The sequence below is a fragment of the Amblyomma maculatum genome, chromosome 5 (genome assembly GCF_055883805.1).
Source record: "Amblyomma maculatum isolate TAMU_Amacu chromosome 5, ASM5588380v1, whole genome shotgun sequence".
Classification (NCBI taxonomy): domain Eukaryota; kingdom Metazoa; phylum Arthropoda; class Arachnida; order Ixodida; family Ixodidae; genus Amblyomma; species Amblyomma maculatum.
This window is the reverse complement of record NC_139348.1, coordinates 40,879,463-40,906,936: the sequence shown is the minus strand read 5'-3', so window position 1 is coordinate 40,906,936 and position 27,474 is coordinate 40,879,463. Positions and strand designations below refer to the sequence as shown.

The 27,474-nt window shown below is 47.1% G+C and overlaps 1 protein-coding gene across 3 annotated transcripts; it reads right to left on the bottom strand.

The window, feature by feature from the left end:
* Window positions 1-143: 143 nt before the first annotated feature.
* On the bottom strand, window positions 144-27,435 carry LOC146188128 (rac GTPase-activating protein 1-like). Of its 3 annotated transcripts, none has more exons than XM_084603654.1 (15): window positions 27,373-27,435; window positions 27,231-27,306; window positions 26,914-27,020; window positions 25,998-26,142; window positions 24,281-24,341; window positions 24,068-24,192; window positions 22,647-22,815; window positions 12,993-13,194; window positions 10,669-10,907; window positions 7,778-7,929; window positions 6,632-6,704; window positions 4,823-4,931; window positions 2,396-2,689; window positions 1,612-1,710; window positions 144-1,113 (listed from the first exon to the last, which is right to left on the bottom strand). In XM_084603654.1, exons 3-15 carry the CDS (start codon window positions 27,011-27,013, stop codon window positions 1,091-1,093), a joined length of 1,791 nt encoding a protein of 596 aa, XP_084459780.1. In that variant the 5' UTR covers window positions 27,014-27,020; window positions 27,231-27,306; window positions 27,373-27,435; the 3' UTR covers window positions 144-1,090. The 3 variants fall into 3 exon arrangements, with proteins under 3 accessions (XP_084459780.1, XP_084459782.1, XP_084459781.1); XM_084603656.1 differs by adding an exon at window positions 26,716-26,834 and having other exon boundaries at window positions 27,231-27,421; XM_084603655.1 differs by having other exon boundaries at window positions 2,451-2,689; window positions 27,231-27,419.
* Window positions 27,436-27,474: the final 39 nt, after the last annotated feature.

Below are 27,474 nucleotides of genomic sequence, written 5' to 3'. Positions count from 1 at the left end.
CCAGAAAAGGATAAGGGTGTTGCTTACAGAATTGCACTGAAAGCAGTAAAGAAATTGCAGTAAAAACACACAGCAGAAGGGAAAGAATTGCTGCCAAGAACAGATGTATCATTCTTGGCAGTCAGTGAGTGAACAGTGCAGTATTCAGACTAGTTTATTAAAATTTTCACTACACTGTCACGTGGTATTAGGCAAAAAATTAACAGACTGGTGCAGCACTGAAATGGACTCTTTATTAGGTTGACTTGCACCCACAAGGAACTAAGCAACATAGTGGTGATATCAGCAAACGTGCTCACCAATCAACAAACTAAAGAACGGCTGCTGCTCCTGGCAGTGCTGAATTCAACGTCGCCAAGGAAATGCAGAGATAAAGCCACCTAAGGCAACTAGAACAGCCCGGAACAATGTGGAGGCAGTTGCGTGTGGCTGCGATCCTTCTAGATAAATCCTGGTGCATTTTGCATTACAATGTGACAATGTCATGTCCAAGTGACACTGTGAACAAAGAGCACAGAATCTTTGTGGCATTACCTAGGTCGTCATGCACATTACCAGCAGAGTGAGAAAGCCGCACGCTGACAGCTGTTAGTAGAAAGAAATAAAGGTTGGAGTAGTTCGCGCCAATATACAGAGGTTCTGACTAGTTTGCTAAAACCTTTTACCATACAGTGACTCGGGCTGTGAAGGATGTCTTAGTGGAGGGCTCCGGATATTTTGGCAACCTGGGGCTCTTGAATACGCACTGACACTGAAGAGTACATGGACATCTTGCTTTTCTCTTCTATTAAAAAAGGGATGTGACCCCATATCCTTGAGTTCAGCAGTCGAGAGCCGTGACTAATCGGGGCAACAGGTGCATCATGTGCTCACAGATGCTCACAGTGAGGCAAAGAACAGATGCATCATCTTTTGTGGCTGTTAAGTGAGCAACACAGAGAGGTCTTTGGACTAGATCATCAGAACATTGTGCTACGCACAGAGGTTAAAATCTTGCACTGCATACACACAAGGTGTCAAGGATAAAAAATGCGCCGTAAAAAAATATTTTCTTTTTAAAATAATAAAATAAAATAAAAGCCAAAGCAGGTCATCTGCAGGCCAGGACAGCACCTGCAAGTTGCAGAAGCAAACAACTAGTAGTGAGCATTCAAAAGTGGCACTTCACACTCAAACTTGTTGTAGAGGGTTTTCTAAAAGCAATTCTGTTCAGGTGGGTCATTATGAAACAGAAGAAGCAAATACCACTGCAAGAAAAACTTGCAAACAACATCAGTGGCACTGAGAACTGCCAATGTTACAAAAAGTAAATGCAAAAAACATCTCAACAAACTCTTGTCTCTCATACTATGTATGCGTAACACAGTATACCGCACAATAGGACCAATGATCCGGGGAAAAGAAATACCAGTATGCAAGCAACCATTTTTCCACTGAGTTCAACAGCTGCTAGTCTCTCTGCAACACTCTTGGTGAAAGTAAGTCAGCACATGGCGATCACGTTCAAACACCACAGAAGAGCCTAGGTGATGCATAGCAGTACCATGGAGATCTGACCTGGGAGAAAAATGTGATGGTACTTTTACCCAGAGTCTGCTAGATAGAACTAACCGGGCATGCCTCCTAAGCAGTGTTGAAGCATCCACTGCTTCATGAATCCACCACACTGGTCCAGTACTCTGTTGGCATGGACAGCAGTGTCTCCATCACCTGAAAATGAACAAGACCAATTTGGAGATGTCTTAATCACGCACACTCCAAAGCAGAGAAAACAAAGTGAATAGCAATTGATTCTCGTTATTTGCAGCACTATATATGCATACTTTTAACAGCAGAGCATAGGTAATCGCCATTGTTTATAATTCTGTTTATAAGACTATTTTCAGACTGATAGAAGGAAGGCAATTCTGAAAGCTATATGTCATTTCCTCACCTAGTCTAACAGAACTGAACGAGGTCTGCGACTAATGGCAGTTGCGGTAAAACATACAGGTGTTGTCGAAATATTAATGCAGAGCGCACTTCAGTGTTCAAACTTATTTCATGCATTCCATTGACAAAACATTGTCACGTCCTGGAATTTGCATGTGACTGCATCCAGTGGGCATTCAAAACTCGTATGGATTTCCGCAGGACTTCTAGGGAAGTTTCAATGCCCCCAGCCAACAGCGCCTTTTCCTTGTGCAGTTTTCACCAGGCGAGGCACAAGCGGCTACAACTTTATCTGTTGGCATAACAGTATTGGCTCAATGTTTCCTCACTACCCTGCCTTACAAGTTGCCACGCCAAGTATAGTTATATAGTAAAAACCGATCTTTAACTTCATAACTTGCTGCATTACAGTGAACTATGCAACCAAAACCAACACACCTTACTCCAAGTTTTTAACACACACCTCTCACTGCTACTCTGGACCACATGCTGGCTTCGAAAATTGCTGCCCTCCTCACCCGGTTCTGGTGCTCCACATCGCCAAGCATGCTGGGTGCTGGGGCGCCCTTGCCCAAAGAGAAGCCCACCACAGTGGGGGCAAAGATGCGTGCCAGGTTGGCAATAGGCATCTTGGTCTCGGGGTGGGCGGCCACCGTCTGCAGGTGCAGCACGAGCGCGGCCAGGGTGTCCCGGTTGGCCTGTGGAAGCTGGCTCACCGCTTGCCAGGTGGACCAAATCCGGTCCTCGCCCTCCAGCCCTGCATGGCCCAGCTGCACCTGTGACTGGACAAACGGCCCTTCCTATGCCAGTTACGGCCAGCCTACCCTTGCAAACTTTTTAATCTTGTCCGCCCACCTAACTATGCCGCCCTCTGGTATGCTTCCTTCTTGGGAAATCCATTTCATTACCCCAAGGGACCATCCATTGCAGAGCTTGCCTGAATGCTAAAGCCAGGCAAAATGAGGGTCTTTGGAGGGCCAAAGAAGCCCCCCCCCCCTCCCCCCCCCCCCCAAGTACTCTGATGGAGTGGGGGATCTAACATACCACCTCCCCCCACCACCACTTCCTTCTCCATGTACATCTAGCAGAAAGAGCCATCTACAGAAGGACAGCAGGCACCAGGCAGTCTCTAATAGTAGTCTTTTAACCCCTGGCTGTTTTGCTTGTAGACGCATGCGTGAATATGCAACACCATCATCCACCACCGATAAAGCAGGATCCATAATCCATAACAGTGGGCAGGGCTTTGGCAAATATAAGCATAAAAATTTAGACTTGATTCAAATCTAAGTCATTGTCGTTATCAGCCAGATTATATCCACTGCAGGGCAAAGGCTTCTTCCATATTCCTCCAACTAACCTGGTCCTATGCTAGCTGCATCCACTTGACCACTGCAAACTTCTTGACCTCATCCACCCACCTAACTTTCTGCTGGCCCCTGCTACGCTTTCCTTCCCTTGGACTCGCAATTGTTACCCTAAGCGACCATCGGTTATCCTCTCTTCGCGCTATATGTCCCGCCCATTTCTTCTTGATTTCCATCAGAATGTCAGTAGCTTGAGTTACTTCTCTGACCCACTCTACACGCTTCCTCTCTCTTAATGTTATACCTATCATTTTGCATTTCATACCTCGCTGTGTTGTCCTCAACTTAATTTGAACGCTTTTCGTTACCATACGCATCTACCTGTTCAATCCTATTTCTTTTAAGTTTAAGTTGAAATTGTAATTAAATTTTAAATTCATAAGCCATCTGCTAAAGCACACCAAAAGTGCAAGTAATACAGCTCTTTTTTCGCAGCGGTGTAGCAGCTATGGGCTGTGCCGAGGAGGTGCTGGAAAAGAGTGCACTTCAAAGTCCAGTTGCATTCTGCTGCTTTACTTGTGTACTATATATAACCACTGTCCACATGGCCTTGTCCTTTGTAGAAGCATTCCAATACTTCTGCGTCCTAAATAAACTCCCTGTAGATCGTATACTCATGCAAGCAGTACTGCACTCCACAATTATGGAGGACCATTCAGCAACTCTACACATGCTTCCCCAACTTGTATGGGTGCTACCAATAGTTCTGGCCATCTTGTGGAGGTAGAAAGCCTTTAGTGTGTGTGTAAAGGATTCACAATGAAGCCGACATCAGGTTTACATTGTGTAAAAGCAAACTGAGCTCTTTGAGGCACCCAATCTTTCAGAAATTCAGTTACATATGCAGAAAAAAATCAAACTAAGGGAAGCATGTGCAAATATTGACTAGTTTGTAGCAGTTAGTATAGCCGAGCACAAAAGACAATGGAAATGCAGGGTTAGTGGAGAGGTTGGTATCTGCTGTGACCAAACAGCCATGCCCATACTCGCCACTGATGTTTGACTGTGTTAGAGTCAAACTGTCCCATAATCTGAATGATTTGAAGAAGCGTAACACAGTGGTAGGAGTGCGATAAGTTCTCATATCCACTGTAACCAGTCAAACTTTACTCTAGGTTCCAGTTGCCACTAACTGGTCATGCCTGTGTGAAATTGCCATGGTGGCAGTGTATACACCTTTACATACCCCCTCACGATCACGGCTGCCAGAAGGCTATTTATGCGGGACTATTAAACTTTCCAAACACAGTTTTAAGTCTGATGCAACAAAAAAAACTCAAAGACCATAAGTAGCCAGTTGGCATTGATTCGAGCGATACCTGATGTTTTTCAAAATGCAGTAAGCATTTCACAGCTACAATACACAGCCTGCCCGTGCACAACCCATGGCTACAAAGGAAAGTGATTAAGCTGTCACAGAAACTCGATCGAGAGAAAAAATTTATCTGCACAATTAGAAATTTCGTGGCTTATTCAGCAAATTCAAGAACCAAACCTAACAATGCAACAAAGCATTATCTTACTTGTTGCCTCAACGAAGGTCTTCCAAAGGGACTTGGTGATGAGAGTCTCACTCAGGGAATGCAGGAAGTCCTTGATGACGCCGCACACAGCATAGATGTCAGCCTTCGACTGGAAAAAATAACAATGACAGTAGTCCATGTATCCCTAGGCACACAGTGCAAACTGGAGTGATGCTAGTTCTGCATTTCAAGAAGGGCAGATGTCAGCGAGAATAGTTTAGTTCGGTTTATGTGGGTTAACGTCCCAAAGCGATTCAGGCTACAAGAGATACCGTAGTGGAGGGCTCGTATAATTTAAATCACCTGGTTTTTTTTTTAATGTGACATCGCACAGTAAGCAGGCAACTTGCTTTTTGCCTCCATTGAAAAGCGACCACTGCGGCCAGGATTCGATACCGTGACCTCAGGTTCAGAGTCGAGTGCCCTAACCAACGTGCCACCGTGGTGGGGCTTTTTCCTTTTGGAATAGTGTACAAGACACCAGTATACATGTATCACCACGTGTAGTTCACCTTCCCAAGTAACTTATAATCCAATTCTTTCCCTCACACAATCTTTGTTTCAGCAGTCAAATGGTAAGCAACACCAAACTGAATTGCATGTCCCCTGTGGTACACTCACAAATGCAAAATGAGATATAAACTACTGCTTAACTTATTTCACTCCAATTTTGTACATCAGCCTGCTAAAGAGGTGAATGGCGATAAGCGAGCGCAAAATTCTTTAATATAGTAGTTTTAATGCGACATTGTTCTGCAGAAGATCCGGCATTGTTGTGAGTGAAGAATCGTGCATTGCTCGGGCAGGTGGTAGTTAACATAGTTAGTTGATAAGTTGTATGATGCAATGAGACCACATGATGTCACAAAGTTGACGCTGCTCATTTGAGATAGGATAGGAATCAACCTTCCACGACTCCTCGATGCCACGCTGCTCCTGGGTCATGCAGACAGGCTAGTATATCTACTTAAGAGCTGGAAAATGTGCTAGCTTAGAACTGTATGCTATATGTGATATATCAGAGGCACAGATTAAGGTATTAGTATGAAGAGATTAAAGGAACTACCATACATACGGGAACAAAGAACTGCAAAGGGGAGCCAGAGATGGGAGTCAATAACGCTATCGCGTCATATCCTTAAGCTTAAGAGCTTAAGCGTCTGCCATATTTTTTAAATTCTGCACGTGACCATGAGTGCGAGTCTAAGTCTTTGCCACTGGTTACTTGAATGCAACGATTTACATTTTCCATCATTAAAAAGAAGGAGCAACCAAATTCGTACCAAGTTCCAGAAGGCAAGACACACCTGTTAAGCGTCATATTTAAGCATAAGAGCTTAAGCGTCTGCCATATTTTTTAAATTCTGCACGTGACCATGAGTGCAAGTCTAAGTCTTTGCCACTGGTTACTTGAATGCAACGATTTACATTTCCCATCATTAAAAAGAAGGAGCAACCAAATTCGTACCAAGTTCCAGAAGGCAAGACACACCTGTTAAGGGTTACACGCCCATATTAGGACTCTAATATCGACAGAGGTGGAAACCAAGGCAAACTAAAGAAAAAAGAGCAATGTAGGTATTCGAGATGCCGACAGAGACAGAAACAAGAACACTCTGCAGAACTCTCAGAGTTATTCTTTTTTTATCTGAGGCAACAGTGGTAACTGCAAAGGAAGATGTTTGCAAACTTCACACTCCTTTTAAAAGTTGCCTTTCGTGGTTAAAACCCTTAAAGAAAACAGTTTAAATGCAGATAATTATACGGCAACCAGCTGCTCCATTTCTATTCGGCAAGCATTACACTTACCAAATTCGGAAGCCCTTTGCCCGAGTGGAACTTTTCCCTTATCTCACGAACTTCTCTCTCTGCACCAGGCACCCTGGGTGTCAGAAGAAGGCATGCTTGATCATTAGTAATTAGCCTTCACTCTGATCAGTAATCAGCAACACATGGTAGTGATGGCATCAAGGTTTTTTAATTATATGCAGGTCCTCGAGGCTAGGCTGTACTGCATTCATTCTCAAAAGCAATTGTCAAATCTGAAAAAAAGTAGAAGCTGGGTGGCAGAAAAAAATAAAATGCCATTTCTTCACTTAGTCTTTACACCTGGAAAAAAAAAAAAAAAAAAAAAAAAAGCGAACACAATTTGTACAAAGAACAAAACTTTGATGCCGTAGCCCATGCAGCCTTTCAACACAATTTCAACAGACAACGGCCCACATCTCAAACATACCTTGAACAGTGCTGCAGTAGCTTAGAAATGGCAATTACTAACGTGAATGGTTCGCGATAGTATAGTTACCGCAATACAAAAGTAGTATAGCAAATCAATTCGATCCGGGACTCGCCAAGATTCTTAATACTTGTCAGAGGTCTGCTTTGTACAAGAGTAGCAGGTGAAAATATATAAATATCAGGAGAGGGATTATCACCGTTAGCCTCAGCATGGACTGTATTCTAATCAACGCTAATCTTGGCACAGATCTAAAAAAAAGTGCAAATGAAAAAAATTTCCTTATGTTCTTTGAAGCCCTTGATATCTCATGCTACTTATGAGCAAATAGGGTGTCTATGTGTGAACATGGGAGCCTTCAGAAAAAGCAACAACTAAGAACTGAAACTCTTGCAGTTCGCAAAATCCCCACAGGTGTGTACTGCTTCAGAATAGCATGGCAAATGGCCCCCAGGGAAGGCCACCCAACCAAATACTGTCTACCTGGCATTGTCACAATGTTCACGTCTACTTCCTTGCACTTATAGTGATTCACTGCAGATGGCCATCAGATGAAGGGCAAGTGAATGCCTAGTCGTCGCCACAGGTTAATGTGCTTTGTTAAAGAACCTCCTCCAAGGGGCTTTTGGCAATGCGTTCTCAAGCTCTACGCGAATCACAGCTCTTAACTGAAAGCAGGCATTACTGCCAAGCATACAAGTGCGTTGGTGAACACCCACCGGTAGAGGCCCACAGAGTTCAAACCCCTGCGCTCCACCTCCTGGATGCAGTGGATCACCAGAGCAGGCACCATGGGCGAATCGCGGGGTGCATAGTCAGAGATGAGGTGGCGCTTGGGCGTGTCACACGGTGGAATGCAGGGCAATGGTACCTGGTTCAAGTGGGTTGCCCAACACACACACATGTTGACAAATAAACATGCACAACTCATGGCAAACCATGCAAACAGATTTGTTTTCCTGCCAATCTCACTTGTACTTAAGCACAGCAGAAAAGGAAAATAAATCAATCAAGTAAGAACATGCAGCTGAGCCAGTCACAAACTGGCATCAGGGCAGCATAGACTTTGCTAAAGGTGCTCAGACGCTTTGCATTTCTTGACTTATGTCAATGGTCAGATGCAGCAATAATGACTGAAAAGGCTTCCAAGAAGCCAAAGCATTCCACGAAACCCAGTTTAAGAACCCCTCATGAAACAGCAGCGCTGAGACTTACAGCAGTGAATTAATTTAGTATACTAATATGCACCGTCTTAATTTAAAATGAACAATTATAGAAAACCTGGGAGAAGAGAAGGTTTAAGTGTGAAGACTTAAAATCTCGTTACAAGAGACACTCAAGGAACCCGAAAAAGATGTCTCTTCTAAGCAAGGTCTCTTGTAACCAAAAATTCTAAAAGCACTGTGTTGATCAGTTTACCGCACATCAGCATATAAATGCATTCACATGCATTAACAGGAAATTGTTCAGGAAAGCTTAAAGAAGTTATTCATACTAGAATGTATTTTTGTGAGTGCAGAGTGTATTCCTTCCCCCAAATTCTGCAGGTGAAGCACTTCACTTTGCAAGCCTTCCTGTTGCTCTAATACCTTTGAAGCACTCTTACATGCTCGTCACCCTCAGGTGCTGACACGTTTTCTCTGAAATGTCCTCGTAGTCATCCTCTATGACACGTGTGCCATTTACTTGCACGAGAATTGTACAGTCTGTAAGCTCTTTGGGAGCACACAAGATTTGCATGAGCAGATACGAATTCCTCAAGAGATTCTGCTACCTCAGCAGTCTCTTGGATGCTTGCCCAAGCTTCATCTTCAAGGAAGCTTTCCGCAGTATCCATATGTGGGCCCTCTTACATCATGCCACTGCATCCTGCTTGTCTGAAACAGTTTTTTACAGCTTCACTTCTCAGACCATTCCAGACACCTAAAATCACCTGAACAGCAAACTTTGCATCAATTACTATTGTTCAGTCTTGCTGCCTGTCGAGCAACAGGCATTCTACGAACCTTGTTTTGTACAGCAACTTGACAGAGTGCATAATCCCTTTGTCTATTGGTTGAAGGTAGGGTGTGGAGTTTAGAGGGAAAAAATAACTTAAGTGGCTTTGAGCACGAGAACTTTAGTGCTGCAAGAAGCATTGTCCACAAAGAGAAAAACATCAGGATTCTGAGCTTTCATCTTATGATCAAATTTTAACAGCGAGGAGTTAAAAATGCTGGATGTCATTCATGCATTTCGATTTGCTTCGTAAGTGGCACTAATGCGATGCCAGTGGCTGAAATAACAGGGTCGTTTTGACTTTCCAATCATGAGGAAGCACTCCTTCTCAGTTCCTGACATATACAACAAAAAGGATGTTAACATGGAACAGAATTTAGCTAAGGGAATCTGAAGTGCATCATGTACGAGTCGGTACACATCAGCTGCATTGCATGAGCACACTTGGGTTATGTCTCTTCTAAATAGTGAAGAGTTTACTCCAGGGACATGAAAAAGTTGTCCTTAGTAACCGAGTGTCTCTTGTAGCCATGTCTCTTGTATGCAATGTTGTTAACGTGGCAGACATAGGAAAACCAACCAAACCATTTTCAAGTGTCTCTTATAACCGAGTGTCTCTTGTAAAGTGATTTAACTGTAGTACACTGCACAAAAATGCGAGATGAGACAAACAGGTGCATCACACGTAGCAGTACATCAGTACCTGGGCATCAAAGGAATGCCCGGGTGCATCTTTATGATGTCATGTAGCAATGAGATGTGAGCAGTCTGACCACTATGCTTCATGACAACTGTGCACGGAAAATGCACCGGCTATATAGGTATACATAAAACAGCCCCAGACGATGAGCCAAAAACCTTAACTGTGCCACGCACTCTCCAATCGTGCAAATTGTAGAAACCAATAAATAGAAAGCAAGCGCATGCACTTTAAAGTTCCCATGCATCAAAAGGCACTTGCACTCGTGGCCCTGTAACATGATCAAGCAAAAGGCAACCTGTACGAAGACTGCAAAAACAGCTCATTTGTGACGGTGTGGCACCGATCGTAACTTGGCAGGACATAGCATGCATTCCTCTCATAACCATGTTGTGCACATCAATCATCATCATCATCAGCCTGATTATACCCACTGCAGGGCGAAGGCCTCTCCCATATTTCTCCCCGGTTCTGTGCTAGCTGCATCCACTTGACCCTTGCGAACTTCTTAATCTCATCCGCCCACCTAACTTTCTGCCACCCCCTGCTACGCTTTCCTTCCCTTGGAATCCAGTTTGTTACCCTCAGCGACCATCGGTTATCCTCTCTTCGCACTACATGTCCTGCCCATGTCCATTTCTTCTTCTTAATTTCTACTAGAATGTCGCAGATAAATCAATGCGAACAATTAAATATTTTTTGTAGCACAAGGAGGAGAGCTGTGCAAAATAAGGATGTTAACCAGGCTAACCAGTTGGCTACCTACACATGCAGAGGAGGGAAAAAGACAGGAAAAGAAGAATTAGTGAAGGGAAATTGTAAAAATATTAAGCAAGCTTAACAAAGACCCAGCTGACGCAAGCTCCCCTGGTGCAGCACCAGGGTGGCCCCCATTGAGCCATGTGCACCCACCTGGTCCTTGCACTGCGGGTGGCACACCGAATGACAGCGACTGCACTTGAACATGGTCTTGTAGAAGCCAATGCGCTTGCTGCACTGGCCACAGGTGGCATCCCTCATGATCGCCGTCTTGGTGACAAAGGTATGCTGCCGCGTTGCTAGCCTCTCGGCAGAGTTGCTGCGCTTGAACATGGCGGCACCCACGGCCACATGCGCCCGCCGCTGGGCCACCGGAGTGCTGGGCGCTGATCCTGGTTTGGCACAGTTTTTTATTGATGGAGGAGACAATTCCAGCATTCATTCTCTACAAGGTACAACTGTTTTCAAAGTTTAGAGTATGACATGGGGTTTTGCTTCTTGACACATGCTGCATGGCTTGTTACACAATGCCAGCATTGCAGATCTTGTGAAGATAAGATCAACTATGTCCACTCTCAAAATTCGGGACTTCTAGAGACATTGTAGGAACCTCATTATGCGCTTTAGGGCTCCTCACTTTCAGCAGAGGCTATACAGACATTAGTCCCTGAGCACCCAGATCCCATCCCTCACTCACTCGTTTATAACAACATTACTCGTGACAAAATAATTTCCACTGTCAAAACAATGGATGGAGGAAGATCACCGGGTAGAGATAACATCCCCCTTTTCGTCATTAATTAGCAGAGGAGCTCAGAGAGCACTATTCAAAATTATTTAATACATCCTTCTACGCATCAACTTATCCAGACGCCTTCAAAATAGCTTAAGTCACTTCTATATACAAATCAGGTGGTAAAGATGACATCTAAAGCTAACACCCAACATCAATAATTAGTGCCCTTAATACAATATTTAAGAAATTAGTGGTTAAGCGATTCACTCGCTTTCTAGATAGGTAACTGCAATGTCGTATTAGGTAACCATCATGGGTTTCGCAAACATAGATCAGCTTCCCCAGCTGTACAAGGTTAAACTGAATTTAACGAAGTCTTAAATAACAAAGAGTATGTAGTTGGCATATTTTATTGCCATTAATAAAGCGTTTGACACTGTGAGCCATGATATAGAGCTTTCAAAACTTGACCCATAAAGATTTGGAGGTCCATCTAAGCAATTTCTCTCCAGTTATCCTTCTTGCTCTAAACAATACGCTAAATCAAAAAATCTGTATTTGGTGTTCATTCTGCCCTGTATGGTGCACCAAGGGCTCAGTATTGGGACCGCTGCTGTTTTCCTTGCAGATAAATGATCTCCCACATGCTCTGGATTATGACAATACTATAATGTATGCAGTTGCATTTTCTACACTCTGTTGCATTTTCTACAGCCATGTGATTTTATAGAGTCTTGGGAACTAACATGATATATATCTGAATAGAGTATTAGAAAAAATGGTCTTCATATAATCACACAGAGCAAATCACAGAACCGCCCCACTGTTTCGTGATCTAAATATTGCACCATTTTTTTTTTCTTTTATTGCTATGAAGGATGACAAACTGGCTTGTGTGGTAATATAAACACCCCACTACCTTCATCTGGCTTTGTCCATCTACTTTGTAGAATAAAATTTTTACAGCTGTCTATTTAACCTTCCAATAATAATGGTGAAAAAACTATTGTGTATGCTGCTGCCATAATTTGGAACAAAATGCCTGCGAACCTAGACAGGTCATTTTTCGATAGCCAAAATAAAAAAAAAGTCTGAACATTATGAGACTCGATTAATAATTATTATTGGGCTTGCCTACAGTTACTAGTATCATCTCTGTAACTATAGTACAATTCCTTGAAAGTTTCATTTTTCATTTTTGTAATTATTATACATTTTCATGGTGCATGAAACTAATGTACAATTTAGTGCTGTCCTGCTATTGCTTTTTGAACTTCCTGCATGAGCCCATGTCTAGCCAAGGCAAAGGGCAGAGATAACTTGAATGCATGTTTTTTGCTATTGTGGTGCATAAACAGATTTGATTTGACATCCACACTCCCCAATGCACTATTCAAGTGCATTGCGGAGAGCACTAGCATAATGCTTCAAATGCCTAGGGCTTAACAAGCATGCACAATAACCAGATCATGCTTTCCTTCTCATACCTCAAAAACCTATATGGAGCCAGGAAGGCAGCAATGAACATCAATAATGCATGAGACCAGCATTGAGGCACTGTAGGCATGTGTGATTTTCATTGAGTACATATCCTAATCCTTATGCCATTAAAAGGATTATGCAGTTAATTAAGATGTAAACATGTGCATTTACATGTTAATTAAGTTTGTTTTGTCACTTGCTATTTGTGTATGTAATTTTCTAAACCCCACTCCCTAACCACTTGTGAACCCTCCCTAACCACTTGTGAACTTGGGTGCCGTGGGCACACATGGCGGTTGCGGAGCTGGAGTCGTCGCCACTGCCGGCGGGGGTGGTGCGGTTGACATCTCCGGCTGCTTGACCACTCGGGTAGTTGCTACAAATTCTTTTCCGTTCGAAATCTGCACGGTGGTGTGAATTGCACCTGCACCACTTGGCTGCGCTTCATCTTGATCTTGGGCCTGCACAGAGGATGCATGCAATGTCCCGCTTCACTTGAGACTTTAGATTGTAAATAGCTTAACAAAGAAAAAAAAAAGAAGCTGCGTTTCGATGGAGGCGAACCGAAAAGGCGTCTGTGTGTGAGATATCAGTGCACGTTAAAGATCCCCAGGTGGTGGAATATACTCAGCAGCCCTCCACTATGGCACCTTTCTCTATTTCCATTTTCACTCCCACCTTCCTTCCCCTACGGCATGGTTCAGGTGTCCCAGAACAAGTGTGATAGATACTGCGCAGTTCCTTTCCTGTGAACCAATTAATAATAATAATAATAATAATTATTATTATTATTATTATTGCAGTAAAGCTAAACAGATATTTCATTTCACGTAGGATAAGAACTGCACAGCACAAAACTCTTGCATCTATGGTTACATTTGAAATCAAGACAACTATGGAATACAATTAAAGTGCAGAATCTGAAGAAATTCAGGGGTTCATGCTAGTAAGAGATTTCTAAAATGTTGCGTTAGTTTCCTGAGCTGCCATGCTTACAGCAAGTGATAATATTGTTGCATCAGGTGAAAGGAGAGCAAATTCTGCTATGCATATCAAACTAATAATGAAGCAGTATAAATTTTCAAAGGCAGGCATTTTGGCTCGCAGACAGCTAGAACGCCCAAAAACAAAAGCAATAACTGCAGTAGGAAAAGTTTCCATTTGAAGTGGCTGCATGCCGGAACAACAATGTAACATTGGGGCAATCTCCCTTTCTCCGAACATTTAAAGAGTAGAATCAGCAACAACAAAAAAATAATAAATTTAAAGAGATTCGGGGAAACTTCGAAACCCTCAACTTTTTTTTTTTTTTTTAATGATGAGGTTTTCAAGCTACTGCAGGAAAAAAAAAGGGGGCCTGAAATTGGATATTATAGGACTTGGGGAATTTTCAGTTACGGCGTCGAACATGAGTGGGATGGAAGTGGAAGAGATTTCAGCTGGAAAAGAAATTTTTGTAGGCACAAATTCCAGTTAAATAATCCAGCAGAATTAAACCAACTGATTGTCAATACAAAGGCATAACAGGTATTCAGAAGTTAACTTTTACTGTAAAAGCACTGCCTTTTGTCCCCCCCCCCCCCTTTCACTTCCTCTGAGAATCTAGTGTCTGTTGAGGCAGGGTCACCAGCTGAAGCGATGAGACTTCAATCTAAACTTGCATTCCTTTCCCCAACCACCACCTAGCACTACTCCACAGAGGTGCCCTAAAGTACCCACCCCATCAACTCCACCCTCCAGAGGTGGTGTACTGTACCACCCATCTACCTTTACAAGGCCTCCACTTACTACACAATTACATCCCATGAACGAAAAAGAGATATTGAATTCAAAGCTCAAAAAGAAAGCCAGTGGTCCTTCACCCTTCCAGCCACCTCCCCATGCCAACCCCTAGCTAGGGGGCTACACACCCGCTCGCAATCCATGATCTAAATCTGGCCACCTTCGCCTTCAGTAAAACTATGTCACATGCGTGAAGCATCTAGTTAAGACTAAAAGAATGAAGTAATCGTGTAGGGTAAGTAATCGCTTTCGCAGAATTGTTGAACCAGATGTCTGGTAAGCCCACAATTTTTTTTTATATTCACTGCCATCGTATGACCAGCTATTACTGCATGCAAAACCTTTATGTAACAACCACAACCACTCTTTAACATGTCTAAATCAATAAATGAATGCTGTGGTGTGATGCCCTCAGGGCTTGAAACTTTCCTCTTGAAAAACTGTTTTCCAACCCTCGCTACACTGGCTCAGTGGTTAGGGTCCTTTACCGATGAGCTGGGTTCGAACATGGCCATGATCGGATCTGTACTATGCAATGTAAGTGCGCCTTACAGAACCCCAGGTTGTTGAAATTGCCCGCAGCCCTCTACTACAGCATCCTTCGTAGTCCTAGCCAAGTCCCTTTGGGATGCTGACCCCATGAACCAAACCGAGGAACTTTCTTCTGTGGTTGCTTAATTTACTGGAGCGTAGTGGCACTGGATGTGTGCTGCTAAATTTTTTGTACTAGACTGCTGCTAACTAGTCCGGCTTGCAGCCTGCTCTAATGCAAGAGCATTAAGAGCAGCAAAAACTTTCTGGCATTGGCACCTGTGTAAAGCTGCGAGGCAATCTTAAAATGCCAGCTGTAGGAACTTGGCAATGACAGTTCAGTGAGAGGGGATAGCAGTGATGGTGGCTAAGTGAAGCCACAAGTAGAGCCAGTGGTCGTGGTGGTGCAGTACATGCTCTGCACTGGAGAGCAATAGAAGGATGCCACTGCATTTCCTCCGCGTTAATCTGATTGGTCGCCCCTAAATATTTCTCTCTTGGCAAACTTGTGTCTTGTACTCGGGCAGAACTCAAGAATGGAGCTGTGAATACCCCTCAAAGGAGACTTTCCAGGCTGTCACGACAACTACTTCTTATGCAGTGATGATAGTGTGAAATCACAGGTGAAGGGTGTGGGGCCCTACACCACGTATTCGTAAGGCCCGTGCGCGCCGCACATTCGAAGGCCGCGCCACTATCCCAATGCCCCCTGCGCGGTGCCTCTTTCCCTCTCCCTGCTCGTTCGGGGATAACCGGTCCCGCGCGAGGGGGCTATAAAGGAAGCCTCGCGCCGCCGTCGCCCGCGCTTGGTCCCTGGCTCCTCGTTCCTGCTTCGCTCCTGGCGCTCTCCCCGGAAACGACCCGCAGCCACCCGGACGACGACCTAGCACCGACTTCGACGATCCCTGTGAGATAAAAGATGTTTGTTATACGGCCCACTGTGTGCTTGTCGTGCGCATCCCTCGGGCAGAGGAATCGCCCACAACAGGCGCCCAACGTGGGGCTGAATTAGCACCCATGTGGACGATTTCTCTGCCAACGTGGCAGCGCATGGCAACACGACGGGCCGGTCCTTTGTATGTTAGGCGCGACTCCATTTTGAGTTTAGGGCTATCGTGTGTGCAGATGACGCGGAGTGTAATATAGTAGTGTTTGTACAGTGTTTTAATTTTGTTTTGGGTTATGTGTGTGTTTTTTAGTGTCGGGCGGTCTGTGTTTTAATTTTTTTTGTGCATATGTTAGTTTTATGAAGTGTTTAGCCTTTGTGACTAGCCTCTTGATGCAGGCTAGGTGGTAGTCTTGTGCGCGTAGGCTCCCGGGCGGCCTTAGTTGTTGAGTGCAATGCCTCCGAGAAAAGACGTGCCAGATAGGGCCGCCGCTTCGGATGCCAGTGCGTCCGGAAGTGAGGTAAAGGACGCGGTAGAGTCTGCGCAGGTTACAGATGCGGCCGCCCTGATGAGGCAGATGAACGAAGTGTTATCGGTGTTCACCCGTCAGCTCGGTTCGGTGGCTAGCGCCAACCAAGCCACAGCTGCGGCGACAGTCTTGCGTCCGCGGATAAATGTAGAGGTTCCCTCCATTTCCGGCTATACGGACGTGAAGTCAATTCACGAGTTCTTGCAAGAGCTCGAGGATTATCAGACGGCACTGGGTTCCCCAGACGATGTGGTGCTAGCGCAGGTAATCCCCGTGGCACTTGTTGAGAGCGCGGCGCGGTGGAGACGCTGCCAGCCGGCCTTCCAGTCGATGGCAGACTTCACAGATCGCTTCCGCGCCGAGTTCTTGCCGCCCGATTACGAACGCCGGATGCTTGAGGAGCTAGCGTTGCGCACACAGCACCCAGAGGAGAGCCTCCTCGAGTACGTACGCGCTATGCAGGAGCTCTACAAGAGAGCAGATCCCACGGCAACCGATCTAGAACAGGTCACGCGCGTGATGAGGCAATGCCATCCGCGCTTCAAGCCGTATTTGCGGGGACGTGGTTTTGCAAACCTTGAGGCCCTAGCACAGGAAGCGAAGGTAGTACAGGCGGATTTACTCGCTGAATTGCGCTACCAGCCACCCCCCAGGCCAGCCGAATCGCTAGAGCCGCGATGCGCCTGGGCCGGAGGCCAAGACTCCGTGCGGCGCGCCAGAGGCACAGACGTAATGACGGTAGGGCAGGAAAGGCCAGCAGAAGGCTCCGCGATTCCTCGCGCTCTTGACCCGTACGCGTTCGAGCAGCGGCGTCGAGGTGGGCTCGCCAGCGACGTCCGCACAGGCGCGGAGAGAGGCGAAAGACGTCCCCAGCCGCTTCGTGGAACGCGGCATCCCCCGACCGCGCGGCAGGTGAACGATCGGCTTTGCTGGAATTGCAACCAGCCGGGCCACGTGGCACGAGAGTGTCAAGCAAGGCGTATGCAGGGAAACGCGGACCGCCGGCGGCCATAATTGGTAACACCAGCCTGTCGCCGTCGGCGGGAGAATTTTGTGGTAGCCACGGCGAAAAATGGGAAATGTACTCCCACGCCGCGTCACCGGGCGACCGCCCCGGGGGCGCAGAGGCTTTTGTCCCCCTCGCCTGTAGAGCGCAAGGAATGTTGTCGCGCTCGAGCCCTTTTATGCTAGTGCGGTTAGTTGGTCAAAGTTACTCGGCACTCGTTGACACGGGCTCAACTCTGTCATTGGTCGGTGATGATGTTTTCGAGGCCTGCCGTAGATGTAACATCCGTGTCAGGCCAGCCGAAACCCCTTTGAGCTTAGCAGCAGGGAAGACCAAAGCGGAGGGAGCGGTACGTCTGGTCCTGCGTTTTGACGGCAGGAAGCGGAGGCATCGCTTCGTCTATCTGCCCGGCTTAGTCATACCAGTTATTCTGGGAAGAGATTTTCTTTCGAGCGAAGGCATTGTGCTTGACATGGGGGAGAACGGCTATCGCTACAGCCCCTTCACCCCCCTCATTCCCTTTGTTAGCGCGCCCAAACAGGAATGCGTCGCTCAGCGAGCGAGCGTTCATGCTTTTGTGGCAGACAGCTCCCCCTGCGACACTGAATGGTAGCCCATTAGAAGCAATTATCGCGTCCTTCTCAGGAACCGGTAGTCAGCGCCGAAGGCTCGTGGAAACTTTACTCCCGTTTTCGGATTGCTTCACAGAGAAACCAGGCAGAACCGACTTGCTTCAGCACGAGATCGAAACGGGTGATGCGCGCCCTTTCAGATGTAACCCGCGGTCGTTAAGCGCGCATAAGAGACAGCTTCTCGACAGCGCCCTTGACGAGATGATAGATACCGGCGCGGTGAGACCCTCACAAAGTCCCTGGGCGTCCCCAGTGGTTCTAGCGCCAAAAAAAGATGGTTCGGTCAGGCTGTGTGTTGATCATCGAAAGCTCAACTCACTGACGCCTACGGTTGCGTACCCTTTCCAGCCGATCGAGGCTGTAATGTACGCGTTAGGGAACGCAAGGTTCTTCACAGTCCTGGATGCAAGCAGAGGGTACCTGCAGATTGAGGTGGCGGAAGGTGACATTCAGAAAACCGCATTCACCTGTCACCGCGGGCTCTTCGAATTTACTCGACTCCCGTTTGGTTTGTCTAATGCACCGAGCACGTTCATGCGATTGATGGACATCGTGCTGGGTGATGCAAGGTTCAACTATGCGATGGCGTACCTCGACGACGTCGTGATATTCTCACAGTCGTTCGAAGAGCATCTCATTCACTTGAATTCCGTTCTTGAAAGAATGAGACGTGCAGGTATAACGCTCAACCCAAAGAAAGTGCAGTTGGCATCGAAGAGAGTGAACCTCTTGGGATTTGTGGATGATGATGGCACTTTCAGACCGAACGATGACAAACTGCAGGCAATTCTGAACTACCCCTGCCCGACGGACGTGAAAAGCTTGCAGAGGCTTTTGGGAATGGTTGCCTTCTACAGACAATTCATCCCTAGTTGTTCAGAGCTCGCTAGGCCATTGAACCAGCTGTTGCGGAAAGGCTCGAAGTGGGTCTGGGGCAAGGAACAGAACGACGCTTTTGTTGCCTTGGCTCGTGCGATAGCGAACACCGCTAGTTTGCGCCTCCCCGACCTGAACAAGCCGTTTGTCTTGCAGACAGATGCTAGTGATGCCAGTGTAGGAGCTGTTTTGTTGCAGGAACACGAGGGCAAGCTGCGCCCTGTCGCGTTCGCTAGCCGCACGCTCACATCGGCGGAGCGGAATTACTCCGTGACCGAAAAGGAATGCCTGGCGATAATGTTTGCATTATCAAAGTTCGACATGTACCTAGACGGAGCGGTTTTCACCGTGCAGACAGATCACCAGGCACTTTCGTGGTTAAAGAGGCTGAAAAACCCCGCAGGCAGACTCGCGAGATGGGCGCTGACGTTGCAACGTTACGCGTACGCCATTGAGTACCGCCGGGGCAGCATGAATAAGGTGGCCGATGCGTTATCGCGCGCACCGTTGAAGGCTGGCAGAAGCGCAGAAGAGGCGCAGACCAGCTTTGCTGAAAGCGGCGTCGCCGCTAGTGGAGAGGAGGAGAGGGCGGACGCGAGTGTCGCGCCCTGCGTAGTTAAGGAGAGAAAGGAGGCGGACAAAGTTGCCGCGCGGTGCTGCGAGAGAGAGAAGGCGCAGCAGCTGGTGGCGGCGACTACTCGCCTGCCAAGAAGCGAGGCAGAGAGAAATCTGTCATGGGGAGTAGCGGTCAGTAGGGAAGAGCTAATTAAGGCCCAGAAAGCAGACGGTCTATGCCAGCGGGTGCTGACAGAGCTTGCGAGTAGTGCAGCTTGCACCGGGAACGCTGAGGGCAAGTACGACGCGTATCTGCTGGGCGATGACGGCTTACTGCTCCGCTACATCCCCCAACTTGATGAGGAAGAGGCGATTGCATCCCCCTTCCGAGTCGTGGTCCCGAGGAAGTTGCGGAAACGATTCCTCCAGTACTTCCATGACTCAGCGCTGGCAGGCCATGGCAGCGGCAGTAAGACTTACAATAAGTTATGCCGTGTCGCGACCTGGCCAGGTATGAGAAAGGATGTGCTGGGTTACGCCCGTACATGTCCTGTTTGCCAGGTAGCCAAGCCTCGGGCGGGGAAACCCGCTGGCATGATGAAGCCGGTAGTTAGCAACTATCTGTGGCAAGTGGTCGCGTGCGATATCATGGGACCCCTCCCTCGCTCCGCGCGCGGGCACCAATATATCCTGGTAATAACGGACCACTATTACAAGTGGGTTGAGGTTTTCCCCCTTAGGAAGCTTGTGTCAGAACGGATTTGGGAGAAACTGTTGGAGACATTCACTCGTTTCGGTTTCCCTTCCGACCTGATTACAGACAATGCCTCGTATTTCACAAGCAAAGTCTTTGTTGATTCCTGTCGGGCGATTCAAATCCGCCACAGGAAAACGAGTCCCTACCACGCTCAGAGCAACATTACCGAGAGAGTGAATTGGAATGTTAAGAGTATGCTGGTCGCGACGACCGAGCAGCACAGAGATTGGGACGCACGGCTGTCCGAACTGGCTTTCGCCACTAGAACAACCATGAACAGGTCGGTGGGTATGACACCTGCTTACTTGAATTTTGGGAAAGATCGCTTTTCCGCTAGAGAACGCCCTACTTGACGCGGTGGGGCCCGCGCCCCCTCCGCTTACACAGTACGCGGCAAAGCTCCGCGAGCGCCTTGAGGCAGCGCAGCGCGCGGCTCGTGAAAACCTCGATGTCGCGCGCATGGAGCAGGCGGATCAGTACAACAAAGGTCGTCGTCACGTCGTTTTCAACACGGGCGACTTGGTACTGAAAAGAACGCACCCGCTTAGTAACTCAGCACGTGGTTTCGCCGCGTCGCTAGCACACAAGTGGGTTGGACCGTTCGAACTTACGGCACGGACTACGCCACTCACCTACCAGCTGCGGTTGTTGGAGAGCGGTGAAACCGCTGGTCCGGTGCACGTCGCAGACTTGAAAGCTTACCACCTTCGCAAGGACGATAACTGCGAAGCGGGGGAAGCTCAAAGCGATGCAGCGATCTCCCCAAAAGTAAGGCGTACAGGTAGCAACCCGGTTCGCAACCGACGCTATAACCTAAGGCCAAGGTAGTGAACTACTTTGTCTAACGTCTTTGCTTCTTTCAGAATGCATTCTGATAAGATTTTGCAGCAGTCAGATGAACCACCGTCGCTGGGGCGGGAAACCGCACCCAGCACATGGTTCCAGGAGGGGCCACATAAACAGGGGGTACCCCCCTAGTTTGTAGTGGTTTGTGGCCCATCATTGTGACCAGCGCGGCCATGCTGGCTGTCATCAACGAGTCTTGATTGGAGCCCGCTGCCCAGGCCTGGAGTACGGGCCTCAGGAAGCCAGGTGTGCCCGGGGCGGAAACGCCTGCTGCAATGTGCATCCAGCACGGCGCCACGTGGAAAGGGGTCAACGATGTAGAGCAGTAGCTCAGGGCCGCTGCCAGGCGTATCCGTGGCCGAGCCCAGCTGCGCTGTGACCCCGAGGATGTGGCCGCTGCCGGAGAGGGACCAGTCGGAACGGTCCCGCCATGCCTGCTGCTTCTCCCGTCACACGAACCAGCTGAGAGGGCATCCCGCCAGAGCCAGGCGACAAGCCTCCCTATTTTACGCCGACCCGGGCTCGGACATGGACATGGCCCGGCTGTTGGCGTAGCCCGGGTCGGACGCTGAGGGGGGAGGAAGATGTGGGGCCCTACACCACGTATCCGTAAGGCCCGTGCGCGCCGCACATTCGAAGGCCGCGCCACTATCCCAATGTCCCCTGCGCGGTGCCTCCTTCCCTCTCCCCGCTCGTTCGGGGATAACCGGTCCCGCGCGAGGGGGCTATAAAGGAAGCCTCGCGCCGCCGTCATCCGCGCTTGGTCCCTGGCTCCTCGTTCCTGCTTCGCTCCTGGCGCTCTCCACGGAAACGACCCGCAGCCACCCGGACGACGACCTAGCACCGACTTCGACGATCCCTGTGAGATAAAAGATGCTTGTTATACGGCCCACTGTGTGTTTGTCGTGCGCATCCCTCGGGCAGAGGAATCGCCCACAAGGGCAGTAACCGTGATGTCACCACAGTCGGTCAACTCCACTGGCTTTGTGAGGGGCTTCCTTTGAGAGGTCGCACCTGCCGCTTTGCTCTTGCGATGTATTCGACTGACAGTGGAGCCTCTCGAGGTAAAATCAAGCAGCATCACATTAATGCACCCTTTCTCCTTCAGCTCAGTTCCAACGGTAATCATTCTGCGTTAATATGGCAAACATTACATATTAACACAGAAGGAACAGGTTGATTATCCAGAAAATGAGCAGGTCAGAAGGGGGCCATGCTCTCTGGGAGTGCTTGCATACTACCGACTTTACTAACCAACACACTACATCCTACATCCTTTAGCCCAGCCCTACTATACAACTACTACTACTGCACTGCAAACTTTGGAAAGCTCCCCTCTTGCACAACATAGCCATAGCTGCAAAAACGACTGCACAAGAAAGTGCACAAGAAAAAAATGTACATACAGCAGAGTGTAAGTTTGCTGCTAATATAAGGAACTGCAGATATATAAGCCCAACAAAGTCCTATTGATGAGCCAGCATTTGAGATGCTTGAAAAAGAAAAACTCGCCTTAGGTTTTTTGGCTTCTGGTGACGTGCCCTTCAAGACATTGCTGTACCGACGCTTTCCCGGCAAGCTGAAGGGACTGTTGGCGTCAGAGTCGCCATCATCGCTGCAGTCCAAGCTGTCTCCAGAAGGCGACAGCACCGAGCCCACGGATTCGTCAATGGTGCGCAGCCTAAAATGCACGAGCTATATAAAAACCCAGCCGTGCACTGACCAGCTTCACAAGCTGGTCAATACAACATTCACTGCAGGTGCTGGAAACACATAACTTATTGCAGTGTGATAGAGTCATCGGAGGCACAACTGTGACCACTAATCCCTATCCGCCAACCACTACTAAATCTTTCAGACCAGACACTTATCCAAGGGGCCATAAAAGCCTCTGCTGAAAATGCCGCATGCTGGAACCAGTAAAAATTAGAAATGGCATTCTATGTTGGATAGATTTCACAAGGACTAATAATAAGTTTAAAATTTATTATGTCTGAGGTCACCCTTTGTCGTCTCCTATTACCTTCTACTTCTGCAAATCTGTAACTACATAGTATTTGCTTCTAGACGGGAAATTCGATACAGTACAATACATTTCCTTAACCCCAAGCTTTGCTGCCTCCTATTCCAATCTGTCTCCTACTGCAAATCTCTACCAACATAGTATATTTGCTTCTAGACAGGGCATTCAATACAGCACAGTATGTTTCCTTGTGCTCTTTAACACCACCTGATATTTCACGCATTGTGCTTGCATTCTTGCTGCACCAGGGGTCTAAGCTGCAGGATAAATATATTTTGAAGAAGATGAACCCTTTGCTGGATGCTGACGAAGAAGACAGTCTGTCGCATTGCTATCGTGCAGAGCCTCTCTGGTCTAGATTGCCCTGCTGTTCGATCTCGACAGCATAAATTAGACCTTCTACAATATAAATAATGTACTATTAAAGAAATACATCAAGCAGAGCAATAAAGCTTGCAGTCGGCAACTATATAGCATCAATCAATCACTCAATAAGGACTCAGCATGAAACCGGTGACTGGTATGTTCAAACTGAATTTCCCACAGGTGCATTCCTTTAAAACCTGAACTGCACAACACATCTATTTGCCACTCTGTATGCTGCTAATGTATATTGGTAATGGTGACATCACAAGAACCTCTGAGGAGTATGGACTAGAGTGTGTGCGCACGCGCTTTATCTGCAATAGTAAAAAAAATATATATATATATGCAGAATGTTGCCTCCAGGTCTTTCACCCTTGTGCTGTGTGCAGAAACAGAGGCTGTTGCTCTTGGAAACAGCATGTACAACCAAGTCATGCTCACAAGAGTAAGTGAAACTATAAAAAAATGCCTCTCATCAGGTCGAGAAAACAAATAGTAGTTAAGGCCCTTAAAAACAGCATGTGTGAACAATTTTGTAGCCAACCTGTTGTCATGGCTTTGCCGCTTCCCTTTATCGGCAGGCACAAGGATCGAAAGTTTCTCGGCTGTCTCATTTGGCAGTTCCGCCGTGTTTGTAAGGAAGTCTCGAATCTGCCGCATGTGCAGTCGCTGAAAGGGAAGAGTGGAGAATTCAGTAAGAATGCAGACAAATGTGCACACACACTCGTGCAAATGCAAGAAAGCAAGAATTTTTTACCTGCTTTCGTGCCTCTTCTTCACAGGTTTCTCGGCGGTGTATCTCTCTCCGCAAAATCTCCCTGGAGAGGGAATGCAGGCACGATTAGAAGGCTTCGCACGCAGATGAGCCCTTAAAAAATATAGTACAAGCAGTTTGATATCTGAAAGGGGCAAGTGATGAAATTACTAGCATGATGTAGGGCTAGCTTTGTGGCTTTAAGGCACAGAAGTCCAGTACACAGCACACTCTGGATGCTACTAGGCGAACTGTATACGACAGTGTTGGGTGGGTTTTAGGTACAATGCTCATTTGCTGTAGTTTGTGGTGCAAAAAAAAATTTTGGAAGTTATCATGGTGTATGAGTCTCCTTGTTTCCTGAAATAAAAACTAGAGCTATGCATCAGTTATATTGCACTTCTATTCATGGCGTGCTGTGGTTTTTATACCTTTAAAAAACCAAATCTGCTCCTCCGCAGCACAATGAAAAAATTAGTTGTGGTTGAGCTCTGGTCAACCCTAGTTCAATTGCGAAAGCAACGGCAGTAGCTTCTTTTGCCTGCTACATTATTCCCCTATGTGCCTGCGTGTCGTAGGGGTAAAGAAAATGCAAACAGTTCAGGCAGGCTGATTCTGATATTACCCTCCCGTATGAAAAGAGCGACCAGAGTTGGCAGCTCCTGCCCGTGGCATAGGGGTAACATGAATTCAAACGTCATGGCAGGCAGATTTTTTTTTTACGAGGGACCACGGACACGGCACACAGCGACGAACGATAAGACCAATAAAAACAAATCAGTGATAGCAATGGATTTTTTTTCCCCTGGATATTTTCTGCAGTATGTATTGAAAGTTCCAGCCTCCATCAGTCAACTTGTAGGCACTGTCCAGTGTGGTGTGTCTTACATCTGTCCCACTCTTTCCGCTGACAATTCAAACAACTGATGGTTGCTTTGGTGTGGCAGCCTCAATTCTTGATGCACGCATCTAATCGGCTCCAAGAAAAATTTGCGCTATAGGATATGCAACCAAAGGAAAAAGGCATGGCTTCAAATAAGCATACTGGGCGGGCAAGTGACAACTTCAGAATGCAAGAAAACAAGACCTGCAAATCAATGAAGGCTTTGTCTCAAACCTAATTCTAGGGTTTGAAATCATGTACAGCACAATTCAGGGTAAAGATACAGAGACTAACCTACACCAAAAAATGTATTGAAGCCGTGACATCAACTTGCCTGAACTCCCATATTACTCAGTAAGAAAACTTCTCATTGCTATTTGGTAAACTTAAAGGCGCCAAAAACCGCACACACACACACATGGGCCCGTTTTCTTCGCTTGTGTGTATGTTGTGTTTTTTGGAACTCAACTAGAAGTCTATACCAAGTTGCCATGAGTTGACCGAGCATAATACGCATAATCTAAACCAATGGGACATATATATATATAAATACAGAGCGTACTCATTATAATCACATATAGTCATATCTAGACTTTAAGGTAGCTATATATGCAGCCCTTTTTCTGAAACACAGTTGGTGTAACCCAGATCAAGACTGCTTTCCAAAATTACCAGCAACATATCAGGTACTAATTAAGTCATCAAGATCAGTGTTTCTGATGAACTACAAGAATAGTCGTAGAATCGACTGGAGTACACGACAGCTTTCACTGGGCCTGCAGCTAGAGCAACTGAAGACAGACTCACCAAGAATAGCTAGACCATAGCAGAACTTACTTGGTGTCAGCCAGCTTCCGCTCCAGCTCAGTGTTGGCTGCAGTCAGAGATGAGACCAACTCTTCCAACTTCACTTTCTCAATGACAGTGGCATGCCAACGCCTGCGACATTCTTCCTGATTGCGCACAAACTCCACAAGTAGTTCTGAAAAATGCACACAAAATGACCTTTAGAGCTCCATAGCAGTTGAATGATTCAGTCACCGCATATCATGACAAAATTACTACTACTACTACAGATCAGAGAGATTCATGACCCGACACATAATTTTGCCGCAATTAAAAAAAAAGAAAAAAAAATCACATGATAGTTCTCGAAACTATGCGCTACTTTTCTTAAGCCGCCCCAAACGAAAATGAATATGCATGTGACAGCTAGCACACAGATCGGATCTTTTTCAAGTAGCTTTGCTGCGCATGCGCGAAGCCTCCTCCGCCGTCATTTTTCCGGGATGCTGCCCGAAAATAGGGGGAGGAGTTCGCTGCACGTGCTTTTCCAGGAAACATCCCTCGCTTCATCGATGCGACTAACTGCTGCACAATAATCGCGTGCAGTAGCAGCATTTTCTAGGTCTTAGGAATGCACGCGCTGAATTGTCCCCGCCTCCCCTAGCTCGCCTCAAGCGAGAAGACAGGGCCAGGTTCGCCAGCGTCCTGTTGTCTTTGGTTAAAAGGGGGCAGAGAGGGGAGTGTCACGGTGTGTCCACAGATGACTTACGCGTCTCTGCCCAGGATAGGCGAGACACTGCACTCAACTACTGCTTTGAAAATAAACATTTTTCGGCAGCCCGTCCAGTCAAACTCCGTTCGCCAGGCGGCCGCAAGAGGGGTGCGATACTGGAAAAAGGCGCATTGTCCTATGAGTCAGGGTCCAATGTGAACAATTTTGGGCACAAATTCGAAAATTAGCTCTCACCTTCGTCTGCCGTGCCTGTGTTCGTCAACAGGCGTCGGCAGATATCGTCGATTTGGGCGACCAAAGAAAGTTTCGGGCCCTTTGGTTCGTCTGGCGCCATGACGACTCTGAAAAGAGGCATGGAGGTAAGAAATGAGACACCCATGAACGTGTGTAGCCAAGCGTTACAAAGAAAAACTAGCTTGGCCCTGTTTAACTGGTGGTGAATCTTCTGACAGTGCCACCCCTGCTACCTACAGAACTACTTTTCCCCAATCATGCGTGCCGAAAGCCAGTAAACACAAGAACGAGATTGCGGCGAAGCGATTGACACTCACCGAACTTACTCGGTCGCGTATGAGAACGTCTTGTAGCAAAGGAAGGAGTTTGAAAAGCGGAATATCTTGCAATATCCTACAATTACAAAAGGATTACAGAAGATTCCGATGTCGGAGCGCGATCAAAACTGCGCCACCATACCCGCGCGCTCGAGCTTCGTAGGTTTTGTACGGCCCGCCGCAACCGACAGCGCCGAGAGCCCTCATTGGCCAATACTGGGCATTTTTGCCGCGGCGCGGCAGG

Bases quoted from the DNA above. Each gene is read 5' to 3' on its own strand.
- LOC146188128 (XM_084603654.1), bottom strand. From the start codon at position 27,013: ATGGCGCCAGACGAACCAAAGGGCCCGAAACTTTCTTTGGTCGCCCAA. The intron at 13,195-22,646 runs GCGAGTTTTTCT...TCCTCTGTGCAG, and splicing joins CAGAAGCCAAAAAACCTAAG to GCCCAAGATCAAGATGAAGC. The intron at 10,908-12,992 runs GTTAGGGAGGGT...GTGCCAAACCAG, and splicing joins GGCACCCAAGTTCACAAGTG to GATCAGCGCCCAGCACTCCG.